Source organism: Lepus europaeus, chromosome 13 (assembly GCF_033115175.1).
Source record: "Lepus europaeus isolate LE1 chromosome 13, mLepTim1.pri, whole genome shotgun sequence".
NCBI classification, from domain to species: Eukaryota; Metazoa; Chordata; class Mammalia; order Lagomorpha; family Leporidae; genus Lepus; species Lepus europaeus.
The window spans coordinates 64,960,126-64,985,132 of record NC_084839.1 but is presented as its reverse complement, the minus strand read 5'-3'; the positions used below and the strand labels follow the sequence as shown (position 1 = coordinate 64,985,132).

General features: G+C 45.0%; 1 protein-coding gene across 2 annotated transcripts in view; it reads right to left on the bottom strand.

The window, feature by feature from the left end:
- The window catches only part of ANTXR1 (ANTXR cell adhesion molecule 1), a 232,098-nt gene that overhangs the window by 99,102 nt on the left and 107,989 nt on the right, over window positions 1–25,007 (bottom strand). The window contains exons 12-13 of one of the 2 annotated variants that reach the window (XM_062209570.1): window positions 24,850–24,928; window positions 5,282–6,060 (exon numbers count right to left, since the gene is read on the bottom strand). In XM_062209570.1, coding sequence (XP_062065554.1) covers window positions 5,983–6,060; window positions 24,850–24,928 — 157 coding nt within the window. In that variant the 3' untranslated portion in view covers window positions 5,282–5,982. Of the gene's footprint in view, window positions 1–5,281; window positions 6,061–24,849; window positions 24,929–25,007 lie in introns of those variants that run through there. The other variant, XM_062209569.1, reaches the window with a different exon arrangement.

Genomic DNA, 25,007 nt, shown 5'->3' with positions numbered 1-25,007 from the left:
TCTAACATGAGGCCTGGGGCAGGGGCAAAGCTTAGATCTTGTCTGGGTTTGTTTGCAATCGTGTCATAGGCGAGCCAGGCCCGGGGAGGACCCAGCGTCCAGCTCGCTGTTCCTTTCTGTTTTGTTGTGAGGGTTGCCATGGGAAAGGGGAGGAGAACATGCCGAGGAACTGGGGAGGGCTGGGAAGGTCCATGCAGTCCCTTTGTGGAGTTCTATGTCTCAAAGTGGGGCTTGCTCTGGGATTCTGCCTGCTGCCCGTGGTGGGTAAGGGGGGGGTGGTCATCCTGTGGCCAATAAAGTGTCCTCCAGGTGGGCCTGGACACTGATGGTTCTCTTCCTGTCGTGTGTGACCCTGACCTGCCCCTTAACTCACTCAGCAGATAAGGAAAAAGCGAGCTGGGCGTATGTGGATGTGTCTCCCCTTTCTCTCTTGGGAGCACACTGGCCACAGGGAGGAGCTGCTCCCTGCTGCTCCACACAAGCAGCTCTGCTCGGGCCCGCTGCTTAACCCATCTGGGGAGAACCCCTGAAGAAACAGAAATATATTTTTTAAAAATAAAAAGGATAGGGGCCCCTCTCCGAGCCTTGGAAGCATCCAGAAGGGACCTGTTCAAATGAGGGTCCCTAAGGCATAAGCCAATCAGCGCCTGGTAACTGTTCCCGGAGCTGTGCGTCTCTCCTGGGCAGGCGCCATGGCCTGGGAAATCGATTTAATTCCAGCCTCCAGGTTCCAGGCCATTTGCTGCCACACTCACAGAAGGCTCCAGCTGGCAGTCAGAAGGGCAAGACCCAGACTTGCACTGTTGGGCCTCATCTCCCAGGTAACCCACAGTGCAGGCAGGAGAGAGGCGGGCTTCACACCCCCACTCCAGTGACCTCCAGCCTCCACCGGCATCTCTTACTCTAGCTAACGCCAGGATGGGGGCTGGGAAGTGTACCAATCACATTTGGCAACAGTGGACTCAGTTTATTCCCAAGGGGCTTATTACAGCCCTCACTGGGTGTGTGTGCACATGCATGTATATCTCTGTGTGTATATACGTGTGTGTGCGTGCATGTCTATGTGTGTCTGGTCTGTGTATGTATGTCTGTGTAAGTGTGTGTCTGTGTGCGCATGTATATCTGTGTATGTGTGTGTCTGTGTGTGTGCACGTACATGTATATCTGTGTGTGTCTGCATCTGTGTATGTGTGTGTGTGCATGTGTATATCTGCATGTCTGTGCGCACATGTATATCTGTGTGTGTGCGTCTGTGTATGTGTGTGTATGCGTGTGTGTCGCTGTGTGTGTATGTCTGTGTGAGTGAGGGGTGGGACCGGTCTGCAGCAGTTCTGGCTGACGCTGGGTTGTGCAGAGTTACGGACTCGGTGCTCTCACAGGGTTAGACTGTCCTGCACACATTAACCACGCATTAGTGAGACCCGATCCACACTGCAGGGCTGGTAGCTGACCCGCCAAGAACATGACAAGAAAACAGCTGAGGATTCATGAGCGCTTCCTGAAAGCTGGTGATGCTTTTTCTCTGGAAGCTCCCCTGCACAGGGCACGCGGGGACAAGCCTGATGGTGGTGATGGGGGGCTTTGAGGCTCCCTAGGGGTCCTCCACCCTCCCTCCTCTTCTCTCTGGGGTTGGGTGAGGCTGTCTTTGAAGCCCTGCTGCAAAGCACTCAGGAGAGAGACCCTTTAGCCTGGGCAGCTCTGGTCTGTTGGCCGGCCTGGTGACTCCCAGCAGTCAGTGGTTCTAAACCCCAGTGTCCATCGGGGGCCGAGATCAGCGGAGGACCAACACGTCCGCCTCGCTCTGCTCGGACAGGAGACCCTGAGCTCATAGTCAGGGCTGTCGCTGTGGGGCAGTGAATTGGAGGGGGGAGGCTCTGCACACTGCTCCCCGCTTCCTCAAAGGCTGGTGCTTCGGAGGCGTCACATTCCAGGACTCTCCAGTGGAATTTAGCCCCATCCAAAGCAGCTGCTCTGAGCTGTTGCCTGCCCAGGCAAAACTGGCAGAGCCCAGGCAAGTTTTATTTTGCAAGATGAAATTTCAGTCGTTTTATTTCTGCTGAGAAGTTCTGGATGGGCATGCCTGAGACTAGAATTCTCTCTCTCCCGGAGCTTATATATTTCAGCTCTTATTTCTGGAAGCTACTTTAGGGATTGTCTAACTCACCTGGCCACCCGACCCTGTGTTTTATTTTATTGCAATCCTCATCCCCTGTCATCTATGACAGCTCTCTCCTGACCCCTCCTATCTCTGTTCATTTCTCCCACCTTCCTCTCAGGCTTCTTATATGCAGATGCTTAGATGTTGATGTGCTTTATGAAGTAATTTCTTTTGCTTTCCCACTTTTAAATATATATTTATGTACATCATTTTAACTGTACAGTTTGGTAGTTACCATTGTAGCTACTTCTAAGTGTACAATTTGGTGGCATTAAGGACATGTACAGTGTTGTGCAACCCTTGGATCCATTCGTGGCTCACTGCTGTTTTCTTTCTAGCACTCTTCACGGGCTGGCTCATTTTTCCTTCCACAGCCTAAGCATTCATCTAGATATTGATGACTGAAATCTTTGCTTCTAGCCTGGACCTCTAATCATGCTTTGTGGTCATTCAGCTGTCCAGCAGCTGCCACTCATCCCTCAAGTTCAGCAGTCCAAACTGCATTCACTGCTTTTCCTTCAAACCCACTCACTTCGTGGTGCCACCCATCCACCCAAACTGGAACCTGGGAAGTCAACCTCAGTTCTCTTTTTCTCCCTCTCTCCCTTCCCCCAGATCACACCCTCCACCCCTCTCCATCAGCCTGGCTGGGTCTGCCTCTGTCTGCTCCGTCCCCAGCACTGCGGGTCAGGCTGAGAATCTCAGCGTCTTTCTGCACAGCTGCAATGATCTCCTTACTGGTTTCTCTACCGCCAGGATTGCTCCTGGGAAGTCCATCTGCTCCACCGCAGCTGGAACCATTCATCTGACAGCTGTGCCTACCCACGGACTCTTCAACAGTTCTTCATTGCTTCTAAGAGTTCTTAACATCTGAGAATCCGGCGGTACCGAGACAGCCATTTCTCCACAAAAGTACACATTCACGTTTACACACAAAATCACACACTTTAGATTATAATTTCGGAGGCAGGAGGTGTCCATTAAATCCCTGGAATCCATTTATAGACCGCAAAGCACAGGGTTTTGGGTCCTTAGCCCACAAGGCTCCTCTTGTTTCTGCAGTGTCCTCCCTGATCCCCTCCCCCTTATACTTCGTGCTTTGACAAAACTAAATCACATTTAGATCCCTGTATACACCTTGCCCCTTTCTCACTCTTCTCCCTAATACAACCTTTCTAACTTTCATTGCTTGGGTAAATTTTTTTTTTAAACCAAAAAACATCTTTACTTTGGAATCAAGAGAAGATGTCTCAAATCCTAATACTTCCGCTTACAAATATGTGGGCTTTGGAGAAGCTAACTAACCTCTCTCTGAACGTCCTTTTCCCTACAGTCTCTGCCCAGGACTGACTGCGAGTCCGTGTGAGATAAGGGCTGGCCCTCGGTCATCCTTCGGTACATGTACCTCCCCTTTCCATTCTTCCCTTGCTTCTGTGCCCGAGCCAGGTTCCTGGGGATGTGCCCAGGCTTGGCACAGGCAAATGAATTTGATGCCTGTGAACCTCACACTAACTGTGACAGGAGCTATGGTGTTAGTGGGTGGTCCCAGATTACATTTTTGAGAAACCCAAGTACCTAACATTGCCATCCCAATGTCAAGGAAAGAAAACCCAAGTGCATTTTCCAGTGGTAAATTTAATAACTGATCAAACATTAATGTGGTAACATAACCAAATAATAAGATTCATTCTTGCTACCTGAGAGGTATTTTGGACTAGAAATGGCAGTAAAATTGATAGATGGTGAGGACACTAGACTCTTTAATCCAAGTAGTGGGCAGAATTAAAAAAAAAACATGAGGTGAGAATTACCTAGGCCTTTATGGAGCTCTTTCCAGAAAACATGGCTGTTAACCCATGAGGCTGTTCATGCCATGAACATAAGAGAACCCCCACATCCAAATGAATTGAATTTCCTCAAAATCCATGGGTTTAGAGGATGGAGACTTCCCTCAAAGATACAATCATTACTCAAAGCAGTCCTCAAACACCTTCCTTGAAACCATTTCTAAATCCAACTCCCAGGCCACAAGAAGAAAACCTTACAACTTCTGAGTCATGTTTTGTTCTTCCCCAAGAAGGTTCCCAACTTCATAATCCATTCTTCATCAGACCTGCTTCCCACAACTTCTGGAGTTTTTGAAATCAAATGACAATGATGTTTTTCTATTCCTCTATTGAGATTACCCAAATACTGTGCCTTGAGGGCTATGGCAATTCCAAAGCAAGAGTGCAGAAAATAACTGGATTAGTGACTATGTTGTTGGAGAAAGCACACAGCTCTCCAAGGTCAATACTTTGAAGGAGCAGAAATAACTTGGATATGAATACTCCAGTTTGCTATCAGTCTTACTTCATTATGTCTTAAGTGAATAATGCCAGGAAGACTTAGCTAAGCCATCATTAGTATACAGGCAAGGGGACAACGGGTGACATATTTCTACAAACTCGAGAGTTGGGGCCTTATCATGGAAGGACACTCACTCATATCAAGTGGAAGGTTTCCCTCTATCACCTTGGTATTCTTGTCACCTGGCCCAGTAATGACATTTCCTGTCACAATGGTCAGGGTGGTAAAAAGTAAACTTTGGATTCATTCAGCACTTCCCCTCTCGATAAAATTCATGGATTTTGCTAATCGAAACCAGTTTTCAGGGGGGCTGGTACTGTGGTATAGCGGGCTAAGCCTCTGCCTGCAGCATCGGCATCCCATATAGGCACCAGCTCATGTCCTGGCTGCTTTTCTTCTGATCCAGGTCTCTGCTATGGCCTGGGAAAGCAGTAGAAGATGACCTGAGTTCTTGGGCCCCTGCACCCACGTGGGAGATGTAGAAGAAGCTCCTGGATCCTGACTTTGGATTCACCCAGCTCTGGCTGTTGTGGCCATTTGGGGAGTGAACCAGTGGATGGAAGACCTGTCTCTGTGTCTCTCTTCCTGTAACTATACCTCTGAAATAAATAAAATCTTTTTTTAAAAAAACCTAGTTTTCAGAGAATAATGGTGACAAAATACAGCTCAATTAGTGTTCAGAATGTCTTAGTTCTTATAAGTGGGATGCTGAAAGAGGATTACAAAGGTTACTTAGTAATGTTTAAGTCCTGTGATAGTGTAAAAGAAATAGTCATTCGCCTACTTAATTTTAATGTGGCTCTTTATTTAATATATATGCCCAGTTGGTTTTACTGATCATTTCTAGTATGTTAGCATTACTGTTACATGTTATTAGTAAGTAAATATCACCTACTATATACTGTTGGGTGTTGCTTTGACTTGTGGACTCTGAAGGATGGGTGTGGTGAAGCCTCATAAAGATGGAAGCTTACCACTGGTGACCATTCCTGAAAACAATGTCTTTAAACTGCATAATACTCTTGGTGCCCTAATGGATGGATGAGAAGATGGTTGCTTTGGACAAGGAAAAGTGTTTTTATACCTTGCTGGGACTCCGTCATTCTGTGGGAACAGAGAGAGGAGTTGGCCTGCTTTTTGGGTCAATATAAATAACAATATAAATCAAGTTAGTACCAAATAATTTCCTGACTTGAAAATACACGTAAGGATCCTAGAGCAACTTGTGATTTGATGCAATATGGCTGCAAATTGTCAACCAGGACAATAGGATCTGGGTCTCTCCCCATCCCTGTGTATATCAGGAAACCAACAAGTCATTGAGTTTCTCAACTATGTTCAGCAGTGTGAGGCAGGACTAGCTCCAGTCCTGAAAGAGGTCATCACTCAGCAGCAGGCAAGGATCACAGGACGTGCTCCGAGAGCAGCACAGGTGTTCTACGATCCTCAGTGCCTGAGCTCAGCGCAGAGCGAGTTTAAGAGACGTGCTGAGCCAGTGCACATCCTGGGGCGGATCCAGACAGGACGTGGCAGGACTTGCAGCCATGGTGAAACTGAGCGGGTAGAAAGACAAAGAAGGGCATTCCAGAGAGAAACCAAACTATGATCAAAGGCACACAAGTAGGATGGGCAGAGTTTTATTAAGAGTGAGGAATATGAAATACAGAATCATCATCAGATATTTCTATCTGCTAGGGATCAGTGCATTCAAACATTTTAAGGCAAGTAGGTAGGGGTCAATGGGAGGTTGCCAGGTTGAACTCTTATCATAAGAAGCATTTTGTAGATACTTATTTTGACTGAGTTTGCACCTCCTATATACAATCTCAAGAACCTTTACAGATATCTGTAATAAATCCATGAGTTTGGGCACTGCAGGCAAAATAAAATTGCCTTAGCTGTGCCTTTCGTACTTCTTTGGCCTGCCAGTGAAGCAGTTTTCCTGAAGCAGGGTTGTGTGTAAGAAAATCCCAGGAATATTTTAGTTGTCACTTATTCAAGTACTTTTAAATTTTTCGAAAAAAAGAAAAAAGAAACAAAACATTAAGTCCACTGCTTTGGGCACTGACTAAACGAACATCTGGTCTAGCAACCACAGCAAAGGCAGAGGAATGTTAGCTATGTATCGCTTGTGGCACTGACTCTTCTTTGGGGGAGAAATCAATTAAATCGCTGGTTTTTGAATTTCTTTGGTGCCCTAATAAGTGAGAGTATGGTTGCTTTGCACAAGGGAAGGTGGGTCTTGGCCATTCTGTAGGGAATGGAGGGAAGAGTTTGCTTTTGTGGAGTGTAAACAATATCAATCATATCAGTCTCAAATACGATCCTGATTAGCAAACACACATAGGAACCTGGGGCAACTTGTGATTTGGTGCAAAACGTCTATCAACTGCCAACCAGGCCAATGGGGGTCTGGGTCAGGCCAGGTCTCTTCCCATTCTATGAAGACTAGCCAACTGTTTTTGCCAAGTTTGGATCATTTAAAGAGTTGGCAATTATTTTAGTTTTGATAGAAAGGATATTTTCTCAGGCTTTCTTTGATTTTTGATCTCACTTTCCAAACCTCATATCTCCTTTTCCTTCTCCTTCTCTGTCTCTCCCTTTTCCTCCTCTTCCTTCTTCTCCGTCTTCCTCCTCCTCCTCTTCTCTCTTCGCAACCTTCTTCCCCCTATCTCAACTTTTTGGATTCTTCTTAAATTGTGCATTTCTTCCTACAACTGTACCTTTCTCAGTTGCACTCACTAATTTAGAATGCTCAGCTCAAATGATTCTACCATCTGGAAGAGTCTCCGTAACCCGGGAACAGGCATAACTGGACACATGGGCCATTCACTAAAGCATCTTGTTCAGAGGGCATACACTTTCTTCAAGCTCTTATTCAGGCACTAGGAATTCTTATTTTTTGCACAACTTATATAAGCTTGGTTATCTGATATCAGGGCATCCAGAGGCATGCACTGTCCAGCTAGAAAGCAAGGGGAGTATCTAGCATAGGAAATAAACAGAACCATAAATTAAAAAAAAAAAATCCATAGTGATCAGAGACCATTATGGAGACAAACAGTCTCACCAATCAAGAGCACCATAATAATTTGGTAGATTTTAGTTGGTGATATGTATGGAGTGGTGAAATGTAAATATAGAACAATATTTCATAGCATCCATCTTGTGTACAAAAGCTTCCCTAGGAAGGAAGACTTGGGAGTGGGTGAGGGATGAACTCAAGTTGTGTGTGTTTTTAGCTCCCTTGGTTAATGACCTCCCTCTAGCACCAGCCTGAACCTGTGACAGTAGTTGGGCTCCTCTTTCCATCCAGCCATAACCCAGTTCTCTGGATTCACGTCTATTCCTCTGTTTTGTCTGCTTTATGCTCAACTAACAGTTTTCTTTGTTACCCCTTCTTATTTTCTGTTCTGTTCTGTTCCTACTTTATTTGTCCATTTTTTTTTTTTTTTTTTTTTTTTTTTGGCGAGGTTTTCTCTGTTGCTTTCCTCTGACTTCTTGAGTTCTGTGCTTGGCTCATTGACTTACAACTTCTTTTCTTTCCTATTATAATCACTGAAGACCACAAATTTTCCTCCAAGAACCACCTTAACTACATTCTAAGTTTTAGTATGTGACATCATAATTGATCAATTCTAAATAGTTTCTCATTTACATTATGATTTTACATTGACTCATAAAGGATTTGTATGTGTGTTTGAAGCTTTAAAACATGAGATTTTCAGCCAGCGCTGTGGCTTAACAGGCTAATCCTCCGCCTTGCGGCGCCGGCACACCGGGTTCTAGTCCCGGTTGGGGCACCGGATTCTATCCCGGTTGCCCCTCTTCCAGGCCAGCTCTCTGCTATGGCCTGGGAAAGCAGTGGAGGATGGCCCAAGTGCTTGGGCCCTGCACCCGCATGGGAGACCAGGAGAAGCACCTGGCTCCTGGCTTTGGATCAGCACGATGCGCCAGCCGCAGCGGCCATTGGAGGGTGAACCAACGGCAAAGGAAGACCTTTCTCTCTGTCTCTCTCTCTCTCACTATCCACTCTGTCTGTCAAAAAAAAAAAAAAAAAAAAAAAACCAAAAAACATGAGATTTTCAAAACTGATTGATAACTTGATTGGCTATTGACCAGTATTTTTTTAAAATTCCAGAATATAGATTGTATATCAATTTCTGAAATTTGTTGAGACTTACTTTAGGGCTTACTACATGACTACTTCTTATAAAAGCATGAAAGTGTGCTTGAAAAGGAACAGGCATTCTTTGTTGGATATAGATTTCTTGTAAATAGTGAGGCATTTCCTAAAGGGGAAAGGCTAAAGTTCTTACTTGTGAATAAGGGGTGGGTGGTGGAGAGGAAGAGATTGATCAGCTTTGTTCAACATGTTTTTTTAAAAATATTTATTTATTTATTTGAGAGGTAGAGTTACAGACAGTGAGAGGGAGAGACAGAGAGAAAGGACTTCCTTCCATTGGTTCACTCCCCGGATGGCCACACAGCTGGAGCTGTGCCGATCTGAAGCCAGGAGCCAGGAGCTTCCTCCAGGTCTCTCACGTGGGTGTGGAGGCCCAAGGACTTGGATCATCTTCTACTGCTTCCCCAAGCCATAGCAGGGAGCTGGATCAAGAGGAGCAGCCGGAGCTTGAACTGGGATGTCATGTGGGATGCCAGCACTGCAGGCGGTGGCTTTACTCAACTACGCCACAGCACTGGCCCCAACATATGTTTCATTATCTTTACTTTTGGTACAGCACAGACTGCATTTCTCAAATTTCTCATGCCTCCATTCTGGATGCCTCATTCTTTTATGAAACATTACAGAAAGACATTACCCATTAAATAAACATATAAATAAATACTAATTATAATTTTGATTATCTGAAATTCCCAATCAATGATGTTAAAATGTAGGAAAAATGTATGTCTTAGAATTGACAAAATATGATATTTTTGGTATTAATGTTGTAATTGCATAATCTGTCATTTTACACAAACCCAAATTTTGGACCCTATTTAGAATGTTATGCTGGGGACCGGCGTAGTAGCTATGTCTCTGCTTGTGGTGCTGGAGTTCCATATGGGCGCCGGTTCACGTCTCAGTTGCTCCTCTTCTGATCCAGCTCTCTGATTACGGCCTGGGAAAGCAGTAGAAGATGGCCCACCCATGTGGGAAACCTGAAAGAAGTTCCTGGCTCCTGCCTTTGGATGAGCTCAGCTCTGGGAGCTGCGGCCATTTGGGGAATGAACCAGTGGACGGAAGACCTTTCTCTATGTCTCTCCCTCTCTCTGTCTGTAACTCTGCCTCTCATATACATAAAAATTTTTTTAAAAAAGAATGTTACGTTGGAGCCTTATTGTGAATCTACTAGTTTATGTTTAACTGCATCATCCAAATAATTTGTACTTAATTTTTTTTGGCTGCATGGTCTATTAATTACCCAAGAAAATTATACATAAATTTCCTGTGGTTGTGTACTCAGCAATTTCTTATTGCAATTCTCTCAATTTTTGCCTTTTGTATACTAACGGAGAATCACTAAGTGAAGATTAGAATTATACCTTCTAGGTTAACTGTTTCTTTTTAATAGTATATAACGTTCCTATTTATGCCAATACTCTTTTTGCCATAAAGTTTATTTTATCCCACGTTAACACAACTACACTAGCTTTTTTTCTTTTAAGCTCTTTATTCAGTGGGAGAAATGCATAGGAGAGTGAGGGCGTTAGTCTAATTTAAGGAGACGAGAAAGCCTGGAAATTAGGTTGGGGTCCATACAAAGCAGAAAGCAGGCCAAAAACCACGTGCAGCAAGCATCTCGAGCAGCTATCAACAGCTTATCCCGGGCAGCGAAGCAGAGGCAGAGAGTGATTTTGGGGTGCTCCTTGCCTTTTATGTTTTTCAAAAGGGAATGGCTACATGGTCTGGTGAGCAGGTGGGAACCCAGGTGTGGTCAGGTAGGGGCATGAGGTCACACAGGGGCGTGGTGAAGGCATGGTCTTCTAGCACTAGCTTTCTTCTGATATTTGCTTGAAACAACTTTTCTCATATTTTTATCCAATCTTTCTGTATCTTCATATTCTATTATGGGTATGTTTTATTGTAAATGACATACAGCTGGATATTTTAAAAATACAATCTGTGAATCTGTGCTTTTTCTATAAACCATCCTTACTTATTTTAACTAATACATAAAAATTGTATCTATTTATCAGAAATAGTGTGATATTTTAATACAAGTATACATATATAATATTCAAATCCAGGGTAAATGATTTCTTAAACATTTATCATTTATGGTGAACATATTCAATATCCTTTTTCTCTGTATTTTTTAAAAATACATAGCACATTACCATTATCTGTAGTCATCCTGCCATGCAATAGAACACCAGAACTTCTTTTTCCAATCTGACTTTCACTTGGTACCTCTTAATCAACCTTTCTCCATCCACCCCCTCCCTTCTCTCTCCAGCCTCTGGTAACCACCACCCTACTTTTGACTTCCGGGAGATCAACTTTTTTAGACTCCACATATGAGTGAGGTCATGCAGTACTTGTCTTTCTGTGCCTGGTTTATTTCACTTTACATAATGGTCTCCAGTTCCATCCACGTTGCAAATGAAATGTTTCTAACTGCCGAGTTTGGTTCATTCCACTTATTTTTCTATGGATTATTTGGTGTTAACTTTTATTTTTACCATCTGACCATATGCTCATCTCAGTTTTCTAAAGCATAGATTCAGAAAGTATTTTTTTCTCATTTACTCTCAAAGTAAGAAAATTTAAAACTTAGGGCAAACATTCTTTATAATAGTTAGAGCTAAAAGATATTGAAAGCCAACTTCTCAAACACCCAAGAAAAACAAATCAGCACAAATCTTCCAAAACACATTTTAAAAGATATTTTTATGCATACACAAGGGTTATCAAAATAGATATGTTGGCAAACCACTTTTCTTTCAGCTCATAAACAATATTTGAGATTTGAGTTCTGCATTCTGATATTCCTGTGGTCTTTTGGCTTTTCTACAGACAGACAGTATGTGAAACCACAGGCCATCTTAAAATAACCATAATAAAAAATGTCAGGACATTGTAATTAGGTATGGCTCTACTGAGACTAGACAACAAATAGACGAGAACGATTTACAAGTACGGCATCTAGTGTTTGTAAATCAGAGTGTGTTTTGAGGTTCCTTGAAAACAGATTATCCTCAGGGTGTTTTAAGCAAAGCACCCTCTGGAATGAAATATGACCTCACTTGTATCGGATGGAAGCTAGCCAGTCTGAATCACACTAAGGGAAACCATCTTCAGTGTCACCGACATAGGTCTCTCACATTTATTTTCAAACGATAAAAACCAAACTCATTTGTCACGCTGTGGAGGATGAATAATATTTACCTTACCCCTTTGCTAACATACTTTGGGTCTACAATCAGACTCTTAACACTGGAAGGGGTCTGAAAGCTCTTCTAGTCCACTGGCCTATCTGATGTGTAGATGCTATTTACACAACCCGTGTCGCCTGTGTTGGGACACAATCGGAACAGGGAACTCGTGCATCCCCACCTGACACAGCCAACCAGCTTTGTAAAAGCTGAGCCAACAGCTGTCTTTTGGCCTATTCAACCCCTGGATCTCTACAGAGATCAGCAGAATTGGGATTCTGCAGATACAGATGCACCTGCTTCAGAACAGCTTTTGAATGTTGTCTCTATGCTAAATACGACCCCATGCTAAAGATCCCCAAATCTGTACTCTACACAATATCCCCTATTTCTCACACATTTAGTGTCCCTAGACTCTCCCTGCAGAAGGTCTTTAGTACTGAACACCACCCTCAAATGGAGACTTGTTTTGAAGAAGTTGAGAAGTCCTTTCACTCATCTTAATTTTAATGCAAAGTTTCTGTTAATTTACCCAGCAGTCAGAATCTCTTTGCAAGCATCACTGTGGTAATTCTTAAAGCGACTACAACGTCAGTGCAAGAAAACTAACAATGGACATCTAGTGTGTATCAGATCCTGCACCTGCTGGTATTTCAGTCTGAAGGCACACATCCAGTGAGTAGCAGAATCAGGCTTTCAGTCACACTGATCTGATCCCCAAAATCATGCTTCTTCCCATTCTTACTCTCAACCAAGTCTTTCCCCTACATTTTGCTAAGCTGCATACTTTAAAGAACACAACACCACAATCCCAATAATAACAGCAAGTGTAAATGGCCACCCTTTTTCAAGGGCTGAGCATGGCTCTAAATTCCTTCAGCTCAAATAATGGGAGAGTAAACTAGAGTCTATTCCTTTTCCAAATGACTGAAATTTGTGAATCAGTGGCAGCCAAATTAATGCCATTTTGTTATAATTAATATACATGGAGCATACAAATTCTGGATTAATCTTAAAATAATGCTTGTGGGGCTGTGGTACAGTGGGTTAAGCCTCTGTCTGTGGTGCCGGCAACCCATACTGTTCAAGTCCTGACTGCTCCACTTCGCAAATAGCTCCCTGCTAATGTGCCTGGGAAAGCAGGAGAAGAGACCTAAGTGTTTGGGCCTCTGCGCCCATGTGGGAGATCTGGATGAAGCTCCTGGCTCCTGGCCCAGGCCCGGCCATTGTGGCCATTTGGGTAGTGAATCAGTGAATGGATTGCTCTCTCTCTCTCTCTGTATAACTCTGTCTTTCAAATAAATAAATAAATCTTACAAGAAAAATGCTTGTGCCTCCACTGATGAATCCCCACTGTCAAAACTCCATATTTTGTCATTCAAGTCATCTTCAGAGTCATCTTCCCTTAACCCAGTATCCCCTTTACTCTTCTAGGTGATGTGAAGCTGAATGGGTAAGGAGAAGGGTGGATGTGGGAGAAAAGTGAACTGAAGTGGAATAATGTTGTCAGGGTGAAGAAACCTACAGAGAAAAACCTGCAATGGACAGAACTGGGTTAAGGGTTACAGCCAAGAAACAGAAACTCAATTCAGGTCTCCCTTGTGGGTGGCAGAGGCCTAATAATTTGAGCCATCACTGCTGCCTCCTAGGGTCTGCGTTAGCAGGAGGCCAGACACAGGAGCTGGAGCTGGGAATCGAAACCCAAATACGCTGGTGTGGGATGTCAGCATCTTGATCACTAGTGTGACTGCCCACTCTGGTTGTGTCTTCTTCAGGAGTGTTTCATAGTATTGAGAAACATTTTGGGGAGGTTGTTTTTGAAAAAAAGACACTCATGGGACGGCACTTTTGGGCTGAGCAGATCATTAACTGCCTGAATTTCTAGAAGGAGCTATTCAGCTCTCTATGTAGGAAGGGCTGAAAAGCTTTCTTGGTAACCGGGGATTAATCCACTGGCCTCAATAATCGGCTGCTCTTCAGAATGTACCATAATTGTGTCAATCTGCTTATTCAAGTGCCTGCGTGGAGGCTCACGAGTCTTTGGAACAGACAGATAATTTCTGGGTACTTGTGTAATATTTTTTTTGTACTCTCAATCATATAACATTGGCCTCTTGGAATACATATGCTGTCTTGGCAACTATGGTGTAGGATTTTGGGAGGATAAGGACTGGCTATTCTTTGGGTTTCTAATACTTTGCACACTGCACTGGTTTAATATTTATTGGTGTTGATGGTTAGGGTATCTTTGGCTCTGTTTGTCACCTGCAACCTCTTCACTTATTTCCTTAATAAGGAGGTCTACATGCTAATAGCTGTGGGTATGAATTATCTGGACTAAAGATAGCTACCTACTTTGATTGATGGACTGTTTTTCTGACCTTGGACAAGAAACAGAGGGAAAAAGATCTCCTCTGATTTCTGCTTTCTCCGAAGAGTGCACAATAATTTTTTATTATGTTGAAAGGTGAGATTGCCATTCAGCACAGGCTACTGGATTTACTCCCTACCAGGCTGGGGAAATTCAAGAGATTTTGGCAAGGGCAGCCATGCCAGCTGTCTGTTTACCTAGAGAGCCTTGTGACTACAAAACCAGGCTGGATTTCAATTACCCCAAGTTACTTTAACGCAATGGGTAACAGAACGGAACCGACCTAGAAAACAGGCCTGGGAAGTTGCCCAAGACAGAGCTCAGCAGACGGTGCCGGGAAGTGGTCCCTGCCCTCCCTTTGCAGCCTCTTCTCTGAAGCCATTGTGACCACTATCTCTGGGCTCCCGCACATCCCCCCGGGCCAGCCCTCATGCCGGCGGACGATGCACCCTCAGCCTTGGCTGGCAGCATCTAGATCAGTCAAGCGGCTGTATTCGGGGTGAGCTCAGTCCATGCCAATGTTCCCTGAGTCACTGCTTTTCTGGGGTGACCTAGATTCTATCAGTGTCTACGGTTCTTCCTGGTTTCCAGCCGGGTGCGACAGATCCCCACAGACTAAGTAGGGGCCTGGCGTGAATCCTGATTACTCAAGTGGGATATTTCCAGACATTTCCAACAGGTCTGAATCCCTGACAGGGGTGTGCTCCTTTCTGAAACTGTGTTCTTCTGAGGAGGTCCTTGATGCCTGCCCTGTCTGAGATTGCTGGTTGTAATTTCTCTTCTGGGAGAACTGTCCCTCGTAAATTAGGTCCAAGTTCCTTGGGTATGAAGATTGGATTGTTGGCCTTCCTCTTTGGAGACCAAACTCCAACTGGCTCAGAGCCTTCTATTCTACTCCCACTTCACTCTGGCTTCTTCCTCTCTTACCAACAGGCGCTGGCCCGGTTTCAGTATGAACCTCGATAGAGCCCGTGCAGTCATTGACTTGGTCGTCAGCGATTTACTGAGTGGTTACTACGTGCTGACTCTGCGCTGGGTGCTGGTTTGCAATGCAGAATAAGACACAGTCTGCTTTTCCTGAAGAAGCATCTTCTGAGCCTGGGGATACTTGCTGCTCCCAACATCTATGCTTTCTTTACTCCACTCTCCAGTTCTTTCCAAAGCTGTAACCTACCTCTCTCTGCCTGTCTTCTTAGGAGACACCAGGAGCCATGAAGTAGTAAATACTGATGCTAGCTTGGCTCCTTCTTCCCGAAACAAAGAGCCACAGGTCTGTGGCTCACCAGGCCTTGGTGGGAGAGGAAGAGGTAAAGGGACCCCTTGTGCTACGGCCTGGATGTGTTCCCCAAAGTTCTTGTGTTGGAAACTTAATCCCCAGTTTCAAGTTGAAGGTATCTGGAGGGGGGCCTCTGGGAGGTAGCAGGGTTAGATGAGGTCGGGGGGCGGGGGCTGTGATGGGGTCAATGGCTTTACGAGAAGAAGGGAGACCCGGCTGGCCTCCGCCCTCGCTCCTGCTGCCCTCCACCAGGCAATGCTGCTGCGAGACAATCCTTCCAGGTGCCACCATCTTGCTGTTGGACTTCTCAGCCCCCTGAACTGTGAGAAATCAATTTTTTTTCTTTACAAACTATGCAATGTGTGGCAACTGTTATGGCCACAGAAAATGGACTAAGACAATTTGGAATACAGAAAAGGGGAATTTGGAGAGAAAATTTTGTAGTGTTTTGCAAGACCAAAGTGAGGAAGTCTCTAGACTGGTCATACTGGGCTAAAATTATTCTTTTAGGCAAATTCTAAACTTACTTCAAGAAAAGGTACCCAATGGAAGGAACTATTGTTGAGTGGTTCATAATGTAAAATCATAGCATTCTTAAATGAATGGGATTAGGAGTGCAGTAGGAAATGATTCATTTATCTTAAACAGGTTTTAATGATGTTTGAAAAAATTCTGGAGGACAAATGAGTGTTAGGTCAGCATAATGGTAAGAGTCTTATGTATTTAAGATTTATCTGGCAAACTTACTAAAGTGCAGAATCTTCTGCCTTCTCCAAGAAATTATGATTCTTTAAGAGTTCAACTATGGGGGCCAGCACTGTGGCGCAGCAGGTTAAAGCCCCAGTCTACAGTGCCAGCATCCCATATGGGCACCGGTTCAAGTCCAGGCTGTTCCTCTTCCGATCTAGCTCTCTGCTATTGCCTGGGAAAGCAGTAGAAGTAGAAGGGGGCTCAACTCCTTGGGCCCCTGCACCGGCATGGGAGACTCGAAAGAAGCTCCTGGCTCCTGGCTTCAGATAAGCTCAGCTCAGCTCTGTCTGTTGCATTTGGGAAATGAACCAGTAGGATGGAAGACCTCTCTGGCTCTACCTCTCTCTGTAACCCTGTCTTTCAAATAAATAAAATAATTCTTGAAAAAAATAAAGAGTTGAACTGTGGCAGCAATAACATTTTGAAACAGATAGTTCTTTGTAGCTGTGTGGTGGGGGGGCACTGTAGGTCTCTCTCTTTCACATATACACATACACACTTGCCCTCTCTCAAGACAAATATTATAGAACACTGTCACTAGTTTGGGAATTCATGAAGATCTGAAGGAGAACCAAGGTGGCCTCATGTACATCTCCATAGAAATCAAACCACACTCCTAAACCACAGGGAGCTGTGGTCTCTTCACGGGGTGTGGGCGGGTGTGGTCTGCAGTGCAGCCTTTTGTGAGGGTGCAGATCTCATCTGCACAAAACTGTGCCTCCTTTATAAAATGCCTCCAAATATGCTGGGTGTGGTAGAATATTTTAGCGATAAGAGGAACAGTCTATGCAGTAATCATGCATCAAGTTGAGTAAGTTCTTTTATTCATCTCTTTGAAAGGCAGAGCCACAGAGAGGCTGAGGTAGAGAAAGAGAGAGAGAGAAGTCTTCCATCTGTTGGCCCACTCCTAAAATGGCCACAGTGGTTGGAGCTGGACCAATCAGAAGCCAGGAGCCAGGAGCCTCCTCCAGATCTCCCACGCAGGTGCAGGGGCCCAAGCACCTGGGCCATCTTCTGTCTTCCCAGGCCACAGCAGAGAGCTGGATCGGAAGTGGAGCAGCTGGCACCACAGGTGGTAGCTTCACCCGCCATACCACAGTGCTGGCCCTGAGTAAATTCTTGCTGTATTTTATGTTTCTAAATAGCCTAAATCTAAATATTCCACTTCTGTTACTATTTCCTTGAATCAATTACTGAGAAAAACTTTTTGAAAGTGGCAAAGAGACTGCAACGAAATTTTGTTTGACAACACTAGGTCTAATGTACTGACATTCCCCCAACACCCCTTACAACCCCCATCCACAGCCCCCGCCACCACAGTGGTCCTACAGGTAATATTTTCAAAAATGTTCTAACCTGTTCCTAAAGCCCAGTCTTATCACGGACTCAACATGGAATACGCTACTTAATCAGGGAGAAAATAGTGGGTTTGTAAGCCACAGTGTGTGTATGGCAAATCTCTTAATGGGGCAGGCCATTAGACTTTTTCTTGGCAAGAAAAGGGAGTGAGGTCAATGAACTAATAAACAGCTGTCATTCTCTGACAAATTATTGTGTATCTCAGGCCCTTACATACATTGCCGTTAATCTTCATTGTAGACATGACAGACAGGTTCTGAGACAGGCTCAGGTTCACTTGCCCAAGACCAATTTTTGGAATAGACAGTTTTTTATTTTGGGATTGGAAGGACTGGGATGCAAAATTAGGTTTTCTGACTCAATATCCTGTACTTCAATTCCTTCATTATCTACAATTATAGAGCAGGTGTTCTTGCTTTGATGCCTCAGGACTGAGTTTGTTGAATTCTTGTTTTCATTCAACAATAATTCTCTGAACAAGTCTATTAAATATTATTGGTGTTGCTAGCCAATCTGTTTTTTCATATATATTAGGGGCAGGGATTGGGGAAGACAAGGCTGTGCATCTATATAGTGAAGATTTTAGAAACTTATTTCTTTGTTTCTTTATAAAAAGTTATTTTATTTATTTTCATTTATTTGAAATACAGAAAGTCAGAGATCTTCCGTCCTCTGGTACTCCCTCAAATGCCTGCAACAGTTGAGGCTGGGCGAAGCTGAAGCCAGGAGCCCAGGACACAATCTGGGTCTCCCACATGGATGGCAGGAACCTAAGTGCTTGAGCCATCACTGCTGTACCCCAGGGTGTGCATTAGCTGGAATGTTGAGAACCTGATTTCTAACTTTAGGTCTCTTTCTTCTGTTTGAAGATTGTGATTTTCCAACCTGGAGACCAATGCATATCTAATACTGATTACAGTCAATAGGGACAAGCACTGGGCTGCACTGTCACCAAGTTCAAGGGCAAGGAAAGTATGTCCTACAATGGAAACTGCCACATTGAGAAATAGCTCCAAATCAGAGGGCAACAGGGGTTGATATAAAACGAAAGGAAAAGAGAAAAACAGAGTGACAGCTCAGGGAGGGACCATGAACAACCCACACTCAGAGACACCCAGCTTTCAGTCAGATTGGTTTCTTTTTAGGGCCATATCTCTTCCCACTTTGTTATCTGTAATTGTCATCTTCCTTCCTTCCTTCCTTCCTTCCTTCCTTCCTTCCTTCCTTCCTTCCTTCCTTCCTTCCTTCCTTCCTTCCTTTCGACAGGCAGTGTTAGACAGTGAGAGAGAGAGAGAGACAGAGAGAAAGGTCTTCCTTCTGTTGGTTCACCCCACAAATGGCCACTGCAGCCGGCGCACCACGCTGATCCGAAGCCAGGAGCCAGGTGCTTCCTCCTGGTTCCCATGGGGGTGCTTGGCCCAAGGACTTGGGCCATCCTCCACTGCACTCCCGGGCCACAGCAGAGAGCTGGCCTGGAAGAGGAGCAACTGGGACAGAATCTGGTGCCCCAACCGGGACTAGAACCCGGGGTGCTGGTGCTGCAGGTGGAGGATTAGCCTAGTAAGCCACAGCGCTGGCCCGTAATTGTCATTTTTCAAATCCCTACTTAGGTGGTTCGACCTCCTCCATAAAGTCCTCATGGCTCTTCTTGCCTCCACTCATCCTTCCTCTCTCTGAAATCCTATTGCATTTATACCCAACTCCCACAGTCTTGTTCTTTATCAAATATACCTTGATGGAGTTGTTTCTTCAATTAGACATTTTAAGTTCCTTCAGGAAGTTTTTTAAGAGATAAGAGGAACACTGGAGACATGGTAGGGGGGGGTCAAGAGATACTTGCTGAGTGATTTGCCAGAATTCTGTGTAGGAAATTACAGAATTTATCTTTATAAAAAGTCTTTATAAACTTTTCCTTATGGCACTAAAATATGCCTGTTTTGTTCTCAAAAAGACAACATTCCGGGGCTGGTGCTGTGGTGTAGCAGTAGGGCCGCCACCTGTGGTGCTGGCATCCCATGTGGGCACCAGTTTGAGTCCTGGCCGATCCACTTCTGATCCAGCTCTCTGCTGTGGCCTGGGAAAGCAGCAGAAGATGGCCCAAGTCCTTGGGCCCTTGCACCCACGTGGGAGACCTGGAAGAAGCTGCTGGCTCCTGGCTTTGGATCAGCGCAGCTCCAGCCATTGTGGCCAATTGGGGAGTGAACCAGCAGATGGAAGACCTCTCTCTCTCTCTCTCTCTTTCTCTCTCTCTCTGTGTGTGTGTCTGTGTGTGTGTGTAACTCTGACTTTCAAATAAACAAATAAATCTTAAAAAAAGGACAACATTCTTTTCTTCCTTTCCCCAGCATCATATGGGTGATTTCCCCAACCTATGGCCGAGGGCCTCCCTTGAGGCCAGTTAAGACCACGGAGATGGGTGTATCTAAACATGCTGATGAGCAAGGACTGTGGATGCTTGGCCGTTTTCTCCAGTCTGGAGCTCTGCAAAGTTTACCATTTGTATAGGAATCTTTTAGCTCTGGGATGGAAAAATCTTCCTGTAAAACTTCATGGAATTTCTTCTTCTGGCAGAAGCACTAGTTATTCATTGTGGATCCTGAAAACTTGTGACATAGTTGTCCAAATGGGCACCCAATAAAGTGAGAAAAGCAAAGTCTCAGCTACATATTTTAACATGCCCTTTGGGTCCAGGTGATGGACTGGGCAGGCCCTGACTGGCACTGACAAGACTAACCCTTTAGTCAGACCCAGGGGATCATTTTTGATCTAAAAACCTTGTGTAGCAAAGTAGCTGCCCAAGAAACAAACACAAAGCCAAGACCTTGCTTCACATTCTGGATGCTCACACATCCCACCTGCAGCTCTGCCCCACCCAGGTATGGCTTCAGCCCGGTAGGACATTGGCATTTTATGCTTGACTATAGGTCCTTTTCCCTAGGCGACTCCAGTCATCCTGCCTGTCCCCTTTCAACCACCTGGGCTTGGTTGGGTGACAAACACACACTCCCAGAGACACATCTGGTTGAGAAGAGCCTTTGTTAAAATGGGATTCTGAATCAAGGTGTCATTGTCTAGAAAGAGTCTCCAATTAGTTAAAAAGTTTTGATTAAGCTTTCACTATAAAACAGTTAACATTTATTGAGCACTTATTGCCTGCCAGGACTTCTGTCAAGTACTGTACATCCATCATTTCATTTAATGTTCACAATCCTGCCAGGATATGTGAGCTATTACGATCTTAGTTTTGTTAGTTGGAAAACCAAAGCACACGGAGGCTACATTACTTGGTCAAGGGCATACAAGTAGTCAACAGCAAAGTGAATCCCTTGCTCTTCCCCGTCCTCCCCAGGTCTCCGCCTGTAGTCTTCTCCCTGTCTGATAGCTGACGGCGACTCCATCCTTTCTGTTACTCAGATGAGACCCTTGACTCCTCTCCTACTCACATCTGTTGTTTCCAGAAACCTATTGGCTTTACTCTCAACATATGAGCCATATTTCAAAAGGTTAATAGTAGATGGAATTAAAAGATTAGTTTATTTTGAATAAAAATTTAGAAATTCATGTGAATTAGGGATCTTTTAAAAAAGCCACGGAACATGCACATTGTGAAAAAACTGGGGCCAGCACTGTGGCGTAGTAGGCTAAGCCTCCACCTGCAGCACCAACATCCCATATGGACACCAGTTCATGTCCCACCTGCTCCTCTTTTGATCCAGCTCTCTGCTTTGGCCTGGGAAAGCAGTAGAAGATGGCCCAAGTGCTTGGGCCCCTGCACCTGCATGGGAGACCTGTAAGAAGCTCCTGACTCCTGACTCCTGGCTTCAGATCAGCCTAGCTCTGGCCATTGTGCCCATTTGGAAAGTGAACCAGCAGATGGAAGACCTCTCTCTCTCTCTGTCTTACTCTGCGTCTCAAATAAATATTTTTTTAAAAATAAAAAGCTATGCATGGCTTTTTTTTTTTTGCATTGAAACAAAATCTTTAAATTCCATCTTCCCATGAACTTTTCAAAATTATCTGCATATATCTGACTCTGACCATTCTTCTCCCATTCCATGGTCCCTCCTGATAAAAGCCACCATTGTTTTTTGCCAGAAGTCTTCTAATGAGTCACTCTGCTTCCATCCTTGTCTCCTGTCCCCACAGGCTGTTCCAGCAGCCAGAGTGGTCTTTCAAACATAAATCACATCACGTGTCCCCTTTGCTCAAAAGACCAAGTCCTTACCCCGCCCTGAACCCCCTGGGCCACCCCGCTTACCTTGCTGCCTACTGCCCTTCTTACTCTCTCTTCTGAGACCACCTCAGAGCTTCTTGTTCTTCCTTGAATACCAGGGGTCTCTGACCTTAGGGTCTTAGCACTGGGGCACTTGGCTAGGAATGCCCCTTCCTCCTCCACCACCCTCCCATAACTTCAGAGTTAATTTCTTTGAAATCCAAGTCTCCACTCTAATGCCATCTCCTCAATGTATTCATTAATTTATTTATGTTTGGAATGAACTCACCCAAGTAGTACCAGATCCTATTACCCTGCCCCATTTTTCCTATAGCATGTGTCACCTTTTAACTTTGTATGTAATTGATTTGTTATGTTCGTTGCTCATTATCAGATTTTCCCCATATCACAGAGGCACTTTTGTCTTCTCTGATGTATCCCAAGCACCCAAGATGGTGCCCTAGCAGATTGTGATCAATGAGTATTTATTGAATAAATGAACAAATGAATGGACTTGGACTTCAAATCTTAGTGGTGATAATCTTGCTGTAGACTAACAAAGCATTCTCTAGTGAAAAGAGAATAATGAAGAATATGAGAGGGCACTTGAAACAGTTTGTGGAGCAACGGAGTAGAATGACAATGTACATTTTTTGTGAACTTTTGGGGAGGTATCCTCTTATTAAGATGAACCCTTAATCTTGATCAAGGAGTAACTGAACAGAATAGCTAATGGCACACACTCAGATGAAGGAGATACAAGATGTAAGTGGAGGCTGAAGTGAGCCACAGCCATGCAGTGGGACTTTATCAGGAATTCTTTTAACTTCGCAGTACCCTGGAAAGGACATCCTTTCTTCTCTGCTGAGGGGCCCTGATGGAAATGTGTAGCCTTGCATTTGTCACACCACAAGTTTAGTCCTGAGACATTTCCCCTTCCCACTTCCCCCGCGCTGTGGTCTCAAAGGCAGTGGCTGTTTCTCTGTGGTATGGTCAGACATAATGAGAAATACAGGTTCAAACTGTTGGATCACTTAAAAGCTGGGAGGAATCTGGAACACAGTTATTAGATCTGGGGTATTTTAATCATTTCCTGAAGCTTGACAGCTTCCAAAAGCATCGGGCAAGGTACACTTGAAGAAACTTCACTGTTTCTGCCTACAGTTTTCAAATTTTGTGGTGTCCGATCCAGGCCTCCGGATTAGAGGGTCGATCAGATGCCCAAGACGCGGACATTTCTCAGCAGTGATACTTCTCAGAAGCAACCCCACCCCAGTCTCTTGCTTTGGCCAAGTCAACTTTCCATCATCTATACCCATTACAGGGCCGACCATGCTTTCAAAAACATTGGTTTGCCCCTAACACAGGATGAAAGTTGATGGTACAGGCAGTTAGGAGCCATGTGAGCACACGTGAGCCGTCATGAGCCTGGCTCCCTGTTCGTTTATGAGATAACTCATATTTATCTTATCTGGCTCCAGTGCCTGCCTCTTACATCCTGTCTCCAGTTACTGAGGGGTTCTACCAACACAGATCCCAAAGACCAACCAGAAAGCGGCAGTAATAACTGTTTGAGCTGGCCACCAGGCCAAACACATGAGTTTCCAGAGTGGTTTAATGGAGAAAGTGCATTCAGTTAAAGGAAACGAATATTCAGACAAAGTCACTTTGGAAATGCTCATGCTAAGGGCTGAGGTTTCTCCATGAACTACTAAACACTGACCGCTCCCAGAAAGGCGGGGTTCTGAGACTCCAGCAAAGGATGGGGGCAAGCATAGACGCTGAAGGGCTCCCAGTCATAGCTGCACACTCACAGTGCAACCTCCCAGCGAGGCCTGGGAGCTGGCAAAGCGGGGACCCATGCCAGAGATTCTGATTCACCAGTCTGGCATAAAGTCAGGACATCAATATTTTTAAAAAGCTCTCCAGATGACTATATGCACAGCCGGAAATAAAAGCTACCTGCCATGAGGGGTCCAGAGGAGGGGTCTCTGAGGAGCTGCTGGAGCCTGCAGTGGCCACGCCTGCCTCACAGTCTCTACCACAAGGACCCCTGCTCCCTCCTTCTCTTGCTTCCTCAATTTTCCATTTTCTCCTGGACTATTTCCACAAGCATATGAACAAGTTGCAGTTTCTCCCATCCTAAATAAAAAGCCCTCTGCAGACTCCACGTCTTCCTCCAGCCAATTCTACTTTCCTGCTTCCTGTAAGAAATCTCCCTAAGATGTGCTTTCTCTATGTGCTGTCCAGCTCTTTTCTGCTCGCTCTCTTTTAAACTCATCCTATACCGACAGCCAACCTCACAACCACACACACATAACCCATTGCTGTGATTCACACATGGTTGTGGGCGTCCCCTAAGAGTTCATGTGTCAGAAGCTTGGTCCCCATTGTGGGGATGGTAAGAGGGGATGGGAATTTTAAGAGGCGAAGCCCAGCTGGGATGCTACCCTAGGAGGGGATTAAGGCAGTTTTCATGGGACCCTGAGTTAGTTCTCCTGGGTGCAGGTTGGAGGGAAGGAGCCCCTCCTTGCCCCTGGCTTCCTGTCTAGTGATCTGATCACTTCCTCTCACGAGTGCTTCTGCTGTGATGCCATCTGCAAGGAGGGAGGCAGAAAGGGGACCCCTGCACCAGGGCCTCCAAAACTAGGAGCTAAATAAACTTCATTGCCTTGTAGGTTACCAGGCCTCAGGTATTTCACTAAGTAATGGAGAACTGACTAATACAGCCCGAGTTCCACTCCTCTACAGTAACAGGAGTGGTGGCCCCGGAGAACCTGACACAGGCATTTCTGATACCCTCTGGGGTTCCGTATACCCCTGCCCCCGTCCACGGCTGGCCCTGCAGTGCCAGGAGCAAAGCTTGGGGAACACACGGAAGAACCAGAAAACTTTCCAGGGACACTTTAGAAACAACTAGTGCTTAAGAAATGTTGTTGACAGTAACAAGGATAAGGAGGGCTTTAGAAAAGAGAAAGGCTACGACTTACACAGTGTGTGGTGGTGATGATGACAGAACTGGAGATAAAAGAGAGGCCGTCGTTCATGCTGACCTGGAGTGCGGCTTTCCTGCAATGAGAAGGGAACCAGTGATACCCAGCACGGTGTGCGAAGAGCGATGGCTGAGAGCCAGCTCTGCAGGCCTCCA